This window comes from Cyprinus carpio, chromosome B12 (genome assembly GCF_018340385.1).
Source record: "Cyprinus carpio isolate SPL01 chromosome B12, ASM1834038v1, whole genome shotgun sequence".
Taxonomy (NCBI): Eukaryota; Metazoa; Chordata; class Actinopteri; order Cypriniformes; family Cyprinidae; genus Cyprinus; species Cyprinus carpio.
Window position 1 is genome coordinate 11,874,710 of NC_056608.1, and position 11,738 is coordinate 11,886,447.

Sequence of the window (11,738 nt, forward strand, 5' to 3'; positions counted from 1 at the left end):
ATCACCACAATTTTTTTTTTTTTTTTTTTTTTTTACAGTTTCCTCTGCAGGGATATTTTATAAGAAAAGAAACAAAACATGAATAAAATAATACAAATGATAACACTGGATGCTGAATATATACAGCACATGTACCAACTGCACATCAGAATAACTATCTTTGAATGATTTATTGAGGCACTTACACAATTTAAACATGAGTCATGAGCAAATTCACATTCTGAAGTGAACTGTAAACATTTTATACATTCAGACAGCAAATGTGTTTCCACTTTCCGTTTTACTGCCGTACTAGATTTACTTCTATGAAAATAACATTTCTTTAAGCAATTCACATTTATGCATGTTTTGCAGCTATATAAAACAGTGAACAAGCCAAGTACAAAATATTTTGTCCAAACCACTAAACAAAATGATGATAAACAACAAAAAAAATCTCTTAAAATAAGGCCCCTTCAGTCATAAAAGAACAGTGACATCAGAATACTAATTTATGTATATAAAACCAACATTTAAACATATTATAACCAGATCATTGGCTGCAATAACATGTAGGCACTACCTAATAGCTATCAAAAATAACAGACAGGTCAATTAGAGATGAGGTTACTTCATACATTACTACCACAGCATTCTCGGGGTTGTAAGACAGAATATTTATGACACAAGTATTGGTTCAGTGTATTTCCTTCCTCTCTACTGACTCATCTATGACTCTTCTATCCAGTTCCTTCTTGTTTGGTGACAGTTTCCCACGGACAAATGATTTCTTTCACACCTCCTCTTGCTGTATCAGGACTGTCATCCTCCTCATCTTCTGAATCAATGGGGTAGATGCGGCATTCAGGTGGGATGTCAACTTTGATTTGAAAAAAGCTGTAAAAGCAGTTTGGTTATTTTTCATATATTGTAAAATCACATCAAAATAAGGCCAAAAAGTGCAAGTACTAACTTTGCAATTCTTCTGGGCTGGGGTTGTGCAAGCGGCTCCACTCCAAGGGGCTGTACCTTGCCTCCTCCTGAAGCCACAGCACATTTTGGGGATAGGCTGGCAAAGACAGACGGGGCATTGCATCCTCTGCGGAGGAGTCTGCTCAGTGACAGAGCCATACGAGACTTTGGGGCAGGTGGCTGGTTCTCTTCCTCTGATACTGATGCCTCTGCAATTGATGGGAAATGGGAGGAGGAAGGCCCTCCGTTGCCATCAAACCTCCTCTCTGAGGCTGGAGTGCTGTCGATGGCGACGCTGATGGGAGACGGACAGGCAGCACTGTTGGGCAATGTCATGAACCCAGGGGAGGCAGTGGATTGTGCTTCACAAATGCCTGTATACACTGCCAGATGAGGCACAGGTGCTGTGAACCGGCAGAGCTGTGGGACACAGTTCATGCAAAGTATGTATTAGTACTAAATACTGTTTGTGTTAAGTAACCTGCAATTAGGAATAGAAAATATAGACCATGCAATACAGTGCAGTTCTGGCAGGAAGTCCATCCAACAAATCAATGAAATGTACATTAGGTATTTTGAATTTGATGTTCAGGGAAAATTGTACTGATTTTGTCTTCTGGGAAACCTTCTGTTGCTCCTGAAGGGCAGTATTAAATAAAAAAATATATTAGATATATATATTTGAACAAAATAAGAAAAATGTACACATCTTCATTCTGTTCAAAAGTTTTCACCCTTATTGTATCTTGCTTCCTTCTGGAGCATCAGTGAATGTTTGAACCTCTGCAGCTTTTGTAAGAGTTGCACATGAGTCCCTAAGTTGTCACTGATATATATATAAAACTGTGCTGTTCTGTGTATATACTGATTAAACTTAACTGCTTCATAACAGTCCATTCATAACAAAGAATTCTGTTTTACATATATGCAAATAAAATAACTGCATTTGTATGAGAGCACCACAAGCATGACATCTAGTGATCATGATACAATGCACTTCAAAGATTTTCAAGACACTGTTTTTACCATAAATTTGTATCCTATAATTGAAACAGCTGGTGTTACATTCTCAGAAGAAATGGTTCAAAAGCTGTCGTTAGGGCAGTGACTTTTCATAATAGTAGCTTAAAGGTACCAATTAGTACCTAAAGAGTGCATATTAGTAGCTTTTAAAAGAACACCACCCCAGTGACAGCTGTTGTACCCTTTTTTCTGAGATAGATTAACATAATTATTGATTCCATTTAAGAGTATTTAATATCTGTGCTTTGCAAATCTAAATATTACTGTAATTTTTGCAGAATTTTAAGATTATTTAATATCTGTGCATTTGTACACAAGTTAGTGAATGTTTCTCTTGCTCAGGCATACACTGCAATACACTGTAATATTTCATTTGACAGCTTTTAACTTTGATTACTGTGTGTGTATTCGTTGTTGCATTGTAAATATTTCTAAATATTACTGTATCTTACATATCCTATTATTCATGATTAAATAAATTAAAAATATATTTTTGACTTCACTTGCTAGAATCAAGCTATAAAATTATTTTAAACTCTCGGCTCACCTAATTTGGCAATTTCATAAATCTACTTTCAGGATAGTAATTTTCAGCAACATATTTATTTTATTATTATTATTTTAAGGGGTTCTAAACCAATTTCTTCTGTTGTACACTACAGGAAAGGTTATTTACGCTGCTTTTTTCTTTGATATAGTGAAAGTGGCTGTCAAGCTTTATTAAAGCATCATAAAAGCAGATGCAGTGACTCATGCACACTGTTGTCTTGAAAGTCTTGCTTGCCAGCCAAGGTCACCATTCACTTTCACTGTATAGAAAAAAACAGTCTGGACCACTCTTGTGCTTATGAAATAAAGCAAGTCATTGCAAGTTTCACAATACATGCAGGAGTAAATGATGACAGAATAGAATGTTAATTTCCTCTCAGTTAATGACATGAGGTCAAAGTTATTTAAGACAAGCCTATGCACAAACTGATGAGATACATATATACATTTCACTCAACAACAATCACAGATGACAAAGACAAATGATGTGACAACAGATGGCATAAATGGTTTTAGTATGTATTTTAATAAATTCACGATTTACAGCAAACTTGTAAATGAAACAAGCATGAGAAAAAAACAAACTGTAGTAATGAGGAGGACAACATCTGATCATTTTTGGTTGTATGGAATGAAAAGGAGATGTATGAAGTTGATTTATGACATTTGACAAAACATAAACATGACAAAGATTAAAAATGATTGTGAATGACAAAACTGTGAAAGAATTACATAATGGCCTATTAAAAAGGCTAAACGGATCAAGCAAACTTTCAAAAAACTAGAATTATCTGTGTAATATTATAAACACAGCAACATGTTCTCTATATAAATAAATTAGCATGCAAATCTGTTTATTGCTTTGACCAGAAAGGTGGTTTTCCTTTTCGTTTATTATAAATATTTGCTTATATCTATTCTTCGTGTTCTAGGTCTCTAGGTTCAGTTTTTCTGTTTCCTTTCCAGTTTGCTCATGACCTGTGTGATGTCCACCGGCCCACTTGCTGCAAGTTTGGCCTTCTGTTCTTCCTCCTGCTGTCTGAGGATGATGGGACTCAGGCTCGGCCGCCTTCTCTTGGCATTCTGCTCCAACTGCGTCTCACTGGGAGACATTTGAAAAGAGTAAAGAACATTTTTAATGTCACTTATGCATTATAAAACAGTCTTTTAATATATATTGGAACTAACAGAAAGGTGCATCTCACGTGAATCTCTGTGGTTCAGGAGCAATGGCCTTCTTTTGAGTTTCCTTGAAGACTGGGGACTTGAGATATCGCCCGAATGAGTCCAATGACAGATCATAGCCAAAATTCAAAAATTCAAGTTTGTAAATGACACAAGGCATTTGAGATGCAAAGTCTTACATGAGATCAGAGACCTTTTTCATGAGCATGTAAATGTGAGTCTGGGCAGCATCCAGTACATAACGATGAGGATGTGCCAAACCCTTCACTGTTATGTCCATTGTTTTGCCATCAATGTTGATCCAACGTGGAGCTCCACGGGCCAAAAAGGTCCTAATCAAATATTTTTTATTTATTGTTTATTTATTAGTGATTAGTTTGTTTTATTATTATAATAATAAGGGTGTGAAAATGTGTTCCTTACTTATATATTTGCTGAGCTTTTTCTTTCATTGTCTCAGCAGCGCCCCATTTCAGATCCTCACACGCCTCCCAGAAGGCAAGATTCTCACCTATTCAGTAATCAGATTATAGTCACAGTCTCCTTTAATAAATAATAATCATTGCAGTTTTGTATATGCACATCAACAATTAAATTGCAGTTTTACAAATAGGGTAGACCTAAACCAACAAGTCACCTAATAAGTCTAATGCCAACATTGTTAAAATGTTAGCATCCAGTGGAGCAAGTTTAGAAAAATGCATACCACTGAACTCTTTTTTAAGGAAAAGGCGGAAATCGGCCCTTCCCCGAGGGTCCATAAGCAGTTCTCCAAAGCTAAAAGTCCAGCGCTCCACCCTCATTTTAGTAGGGATCTCAACACTGTATGAACCAAATGCACAGTATTTAATCAAATGTTTAATTAAGAGAAAAACAATAAAATATTTTTTTTATCTGGCTCACTTTGGCATGTTGAGGGTCCAATATGTAACATCATCTGTTAACCAGGGGTTGCTTGGGAGGCAGGCGTGGAGAAATGGGTCATGCTCTTTGTATGTTGTTGTGTATTTAACAAGTCTGCAAAAAATTACAATAAAATTAAAAATAATATTATGAAAATATTATTACAAGACGTATACGTGTAATATAATTGTATATTCAAATATTTTAATATAATATTTTTAAAAAATATTTAATATACAGGATTCTACCCATAACATAAGTTATATCACAGTAACATACGCTCCAATTGACACAGACGACTTCACCCTTGGTCTCATGATACACTGCTGAGTGAACATAATCTGCAAGAAAACACGATTCATTGGTCAAAAAAAAAATTGATCATTGCTTTTTGCATCTGAATATCTGTGCTAGTTAAAGTTCTTTGGCACTTACAATTCTTCTGTAGTAGTCAGGTGTTTTTTTCTGTAAAACAATTTTAGAAACGGTTTAAGTGCAAAGAAAGGAAGTAGTGACTCTTCCTAAAGGATACTAAAGGACATTGTTGAAAGCAAAAGATTGATATTTGAGCATGTTTGGGTTGAGAGTCTGAAGAGAGAGTGAACATGGTCTCTTTGTGGACTTGCAATGTCATTTTAAAAAGCATGCACTCATATTTCTATTAAATAGAATCCATCCAATTTCAAGTGTGTGCTTTCATTTTGTAGTCATCTGCTGTTTCTCGTCATGTGTCTCAATAGATAAGTTCAGGAATCTGTTGGAAAGAAAGAGAGAAAGGATGTAAGACAAAGCTATTTTATTGAATACAATCAAGCCTTTGCAGTGGCATGCAGTCAGATTATGATCATTTAAATCCTATTGGATATAAGCTGACATACTAGAAATATCCTTGATAAGCCCAGCACAACAGGCTCTCACCACCAACATAATCTCAGCAGCAGTATCTGTTAATGTTAGATATACAGCCCCGTGTCTCAATACAAGATTCTTCATCAGAGCTGCTATACTGTATTTTGAAGGCCTGGTTGTCATCTTGAATGTCAAAATATTTTATTTTTTCTCTTTAGAAGTTACGATCATTTTTCACACATACCTTTACCTCCTCCATATTAGGGTCGACCATCCTGTCGTGTCCATAGTCCATGGCACTAACTGTTCCTGGCTGTTGAATGGAAATAGCACAATTGTACTTTAACATCTTTAAATCACTTTGCAAGGAAATATGTCACTTTAATTGACCTTATATACTTAGTCTAAAGGTAACTCACCGGTGGCCGATGTACAACCCAGTAGGCCCGTTCCTGACAGTCAAAAACCACTCGGTCTGGCTTCTTCCTCTCCTTACCCGCCCTACACAAAAGCAATGTGTCTTTTACAGTGGTGGCCAAAATGATTAGAACATCTGACAGATCTGATTGCTTCCAAAACATGATTTCATTTTATAATGTTCATGAAACATGCAGATGGTTGCTCTGAGCACAACAAATATCAGATGAAGTGAATCGTATAATTTAACTTTAAAATTTGGTATTTAAATTTTGTGTTTCAATTTTATGCAGGAATTTCTGTGTCTTTGTGTCATTGTGTTTACTGAGAACTTCATCACTAATGTTATCCATGCCTTCTGCAACTCAAGCCAAAGACTTTCCTTTGAATGTATAACAGATATGTCCAGTTTATTTTCCAACTCAACCCAAATTTGCTCGGTGGGGTTGACGTACGGACTTTGAGGGGGCCAGTCCATCATTTTCAATGTTCCACCAGATTCCTTAAGCTACAGGTAGTTCTGGCAATAGTTTGATTTATGGGTATTGTAATGGCCAATTCAACAAAAACAAGTGAAACCTCTTAAATTTGCCAAGGGTTCTAATAATTTTGGCCACCACTGTATATGCTGAAACAAATAGCTATATAAATAAAATACACACTGCCTGGCCAAAAAGTTGTTGTTTGGATTTAAATAAGCAAATACTGAAGGGTCAAGGATTGGATTATTTTTGCAGTGATTAATATATTTTCGGCAACAATTCTTTGAACTCTAATTGATGCAAATAAAATTTTTTGATAAAGATTTTGATATATGAAAAGTTTGATAGGGTGACTAGGATGACAATGACCAGATTCATTGGGCTCAAAATGTGGAAGAATGATTCAGAGAGCATGAGAAATCATTTTCACACATGAACTGGTCACCACAGAGTTGTGTCCTTAACCCTTCTGAAAGTCTTTGAGATGTGATGGAGTCGGCATTAAAGAAGGGTTTGACTATCCCAAATTGATTTTGGCCAAAACCTAATGCAACTCTTGATGGAAATAAATGTGGTGTTGTATTAGGTTGTTGGAGCAATGCAACAACGAATACACACACAGTAATCAAAGTTAAAAGCTGTCAAATGAAATATTACAGTGTATTGCAGTGTATGCCTGAGCAAGAGAAACATTCACTAACTTGTGTACAAATGGATTGATTAAGCCATTATAAATCATAAATATTCTGTAATATTTAAAGTATATTTGAAGTGTGTGTAATGTTTTTTTGTCTTTTTTATGATTTAAATTAAAATTGTGATTGTTATTTTTGTATTTGTTGTTGTTGTGTTTTTGAGTAAAGAAACATACTAATTTTATATCTAGTTTTGTAATTTATCATGCAATTTATTATAGTGACTTCCTCTTCCTCTGCATTACAACATAGGATTTCAGAGAAATTAATATATATTAAATGCACGAGTATTAAGACAATGAAGGATAAGATGTTCAATTACCTGTTCATACAGCTCCAACATCCCTTTCTTGCGTATATTTCTCTTTGCCAAATAAATTGCTGGAAATACACATATAAACATCTGACTTTGCCAGTAAAAGCCAATTTAAAGATGTGATATAACTCAACATGAATGCAATTCATCACATTCTTTATCTCAGACAGCTGTTTGAAGAATAATGAAGAACCTCACTGTGAAGTATTGCTATGACAACCTATCAGCATGCATGAAAAATGAAAGATGATTACACACCATAGTCTGTGTCTTCCACCGGCCACTGCTGCGCAGGCCAAAAATATGGGGTCTGGAAGAAGAAATGGGTAGAAGTAGGAAGGGAAAAGATTAATACAAAGCATATGGAAGGAAGAACTCCTCTCCTGTATGCTCACCAAGGCTGCATTTATTTGATCAATAACAGTAAAATAAGTAATATCACAACCGATTTCCACTGTAATATATTTTTAAATGTTAATCATTTCTGTAATAGGCAAAGCTACATTTTCTGGCAACCATTACTCCAAACTTTAGTGTCACATAATCATTCATAAATTATTCTAATATGCTGATTTGGTGCTCATTATTAACAAAACAGCTGTCTTGCTTAATATTTTTGTGGTTGTTTGTGAAAGTTACCTGAAAGCGGTACAGGGATGTGTCTGGTTTAAGCATGAGTCTCTTATGATCTTGTAGTGGATAGATGTACCCAAACGCCACCATCATGGTCCCCATAGCTCGGGCCTCTAAACATTTAGAGTGAGAACGTTACTTAATGCATTTAAACGAGACCCAAATGAACAGTCTAGCATCTCACACCATCAATTTGCATAGCAAGAATATCTTAAAGCATATCTGTAATACTTTATACAGATCTGGATTGGGATGGTTGTTTTATTAGTTGTTTCTTTTTTTTTTGTATTTGTTATCGATGCATGAATATATATCTTCCCCTGAAAGAACAATGTACACAATAAACATGTTAATAGTTAGAGTAAAACATTTCAGAGTAATAAAAGACTGTATCAGTGGGTGGGAAAGTTGTTCTTCAGATTGAATGTGCCCACCAGGAGTCAAAAATAAATAAATTAATTAATTAAAAATAAATAAAATAAAATAAACATTGAAAATGTGGTACTTGAAATAAAGTAAATGTGAAATAAAATATATCAAACAATTATTTCAATGTAGTTGCCCAGAAGATGTGGTACTTGAAATAAAGTAAATGTGAAATAAAATATATCAAAATCATATTTCATAGAGACATATTAAGAGGAAAAAAAAGACAAAAACATACAAATAAAAAAAAAATAATAATAATAAAAACAAGTATCTCAGTGTTACTAAAATAAAACTAGGAAATAAAATATATCAAACAATTATTTCAGCTAGTTGCCGAATGAGAAACTATTACAGCTTTTCTCATTTTCTCTGCTTTGAGTGTCACTTAGCGAAACTAAAAAAATAAAGCATGTTTAGGAGACAGGAGTCTACGCAAAAGAAAAATTCTTAATTGGAAGTAAAATGGAGGCAGAGAATAATAACAAAGTACATCATTTGTATATAATTTATACATTTTTAGATTTACTATTTTAGCAGGCTTTTAAATGAGACATTCATAATGCGGATTTAATGTGTAAACAACAGTGAGTATTGGACACAAAACAAAGGTGCGTTCTCAAAATAGGTATCGCGCTATGACTCGGTGAACCACTGTGTGTCCCGCTGAGGCCCTCGTGATAGGAGACTAATGAGAAGATCTCTGCAGGGGTGAATCTGAGGGGCTTCATTAGTGTCTGCTAGCCTGAGGAGCAAACCAGATCACTTCAATGAATTTTTAACTAAAAACCTCAGGTGTCTTTCCACTATATAAATTAAATCAAAACCGCTCTGAATAATCAGAGGCTCCAATTAAGTTTAAGCAATCACAAATTTAAGTTATTCATAATCTGTATGTTACATGTATTACAGCATTAAGACCAACAGTGGAGATTACAAGAGCTCTCCTTCCTGAAACCATGCAGCCTAGAGGAGACAGTCATTGCAACCAGCTGCTCAGAGGTTGTCATGGCAATAGATTCTTCAGTCTCAGACCCACATAATGCATGGACCGCACAGATGACTAGCGCTCCCGAAGAGTAATCTAACTGCAGAAATCAATACAAATGAGTAGGTGAGCTTACTATTTTTAATTACAAGTGCTGTGTCTTACATCTCATAGTTTCCATCAGCTCGAAACCTGCAAAGATTGGCTCTTGAGTAATAGTAGCAGCTATTTCTGAGGATCTCACCTGTTATAGCATGTGGGATGGTGGTGATTACAAGCCTCTGGGTCTGAGATTTCACTCCAGTTTTGGGGTCCTGCATCTCCAACACCACGTTCTCCACCTAACATGTAATGGGATATGTACAGTATAAAAACATCTCTTTTTTTACCTTGTGGCAGCCTGTGTGCACATCTCACATCTCTCTCCCTGCTGGTTTATGGTCTGAAGGGGCTGCGACTGACCTCTTTGAAATATGCTCTGTGATTGATTTGTGACTCAGCTGTTTGAAGTTTTTCTTGCTTTGTCAGGGTCTCTGGCTTTTGAAGACTGTTTGTGAACTCTTGCTGCACCCTGGTTTGGATCACAGAAAGCTCTTGGCCGAGTTATTTGGTCATTACTATCTGTGCATTGGCAAAGAGCAAAGCAATGCACTAATAAAACATATTCTAGTGGATCACACTGTCGGGGATCACTTCAAACATGCAGTTTGAAGTATCATAGTGATAAAATAGGGACTGCATTATATGAGAGGCTCATGGCAAAGCTAGACTAATACCATTAGCACACACTGACCTTACCTGAGAGTAAGCGGCTGATAAATAATTAACACTTACACTCTAAAAATGTTTTAATTCATATGTCACAACATGTTTACAATGCATATAAAATCTAACAATTTCTTTAATTTCTAAATTTTGTAACAAGTTTACATTTCTATTTTTTTTATAAGTTTTTAATTAATTTTAAAGTGGTTGAAACGTTTTATTTTGACACCACTTTCATTTCAGTGGTTGTAATAAAGCAATTAATTTTAGGATATTTATAATATAATGTACAAATTAATTCGATTTTTTTTTGGGGGGGGGGGGTCAAATTTTTGTGAGTCAGCAATAAGTAATAATAAAAATAAATTTTGTAACTGGAAAACAAATGAAAACAATCTAGGATGTAAAAATATCAAAATCAATCTACATGGAGAGTCAAATCAATAAAAAAAATGTAAAATGTATGTATGCATGTACTCATGTAAATAAATAAAATAAAACAAAAACAAAAAAGACAAACGCAATTTATTTTTTTTGTTGAGTTTTTTTTTTGTCAAAAAAATGAATGTGTTTGTTTGCTTTTTATTTAATTTGTTTCTGTTGCAGGTAACAAAATTTTTTATTATAATGTTTTTTTGTTTGTTTTTTGGCACATATGCTACAAGACGCTTTAATATTCTGAATGGATGGAATCACCACTGAAAGTGAAATTGACAGCCCACAACACTACATGATAATGAGGATTAATTATATTGCTGCGCTAAAACACAGCAAGACAAGCAGCAATATCCCTGGATCTTAAAGCATGAACGATTACTTGTTAGATTATAGAAATCAAATGTAGCTTTATTCTTATCTCGTTCGCAAGAACGTAAATAACACAGATGGTGATGAGCTATGGATGATGCTCTCAACCCACCTTCTTCAGGCATGCCATACGCGGTCTGTATCGCTGCCCGTGGTCCCGTACATTCTTTATGGTCATGTTCGCTTCTTCACGCCACAGTCTGTCGACGGTCGAAGACGAGAGAATGAAACGGGAAATACTCGGTAGGTAATCGTACTATCGTTTTGGATGTGTCTAATCTATAATCATCAGTGATGCACACAAAGACGATGGCTGTGCGCGCCAATCAGGTAACAGCTCTGCTCATGTAGGTAAACCTGTATGCTGAGGGCAGTGGTTACAGTAACACGCCATGTCCGGTAGATGGCGCTGTGGTGCCATCTCCCTTTCACATGAAGGCACCCGAGGCTGACAACAAACTACATGATTGAAATGGGGAAAAAGCTTCTGAGCTGGATTTATGATTATTAGGTTTTACAGCGAAGAAAAAGAAAATCTGCGTGTGTAAAATGTTTATTATCATTCATTATTACGCAGGACCGTTTAGACTCTGCAATTAAAAGAAAAGAAAAGAAAAAATTGAAGGCTATATGGTAGCAAATAAACTTGAACAAGCTTGTGTTGTAATTTGGAAAGGTATGTCTGTAAAACGACGTAGCAGACTTTTCAATTCAATTCAGTTCAAGTTTATTTGTATAGCGCTTTTTAC

General features: G+C 35.3%; 1 protein-coding gene and 1 pseudogene across 1 annotated transcript; both read right to left on the reverse strand.

The window, feature by feature from the left end:
- Positions 1-34: 34 nt before the first annotated feature.
- Positions 35-2,242, reverse strand: LOC109111586 (regulator of G-protein signaling 9-like). The gene is made up of 2 exons (XM_042735393.1): positions 953-2,242; positions 35-876 (listed from the first exon to the last, which is right to left on the reverse strand). Exons 1-2 carry the CDS (start codon positions 1,387-1,389, stop codon positions 720-722), a joined length of 594 nt encoding a protein of 197 aa, XP_042591327.1. The 5' UTR covers positions 1,390-2,242; the 3' UTR covers positions 35-719.
- A 788-nt stretch (positions 2,243-3,030) lies between these two features.
- Positions 3,031-11,738, reverse strand: LOC109099911 (annotated as a pseudogene).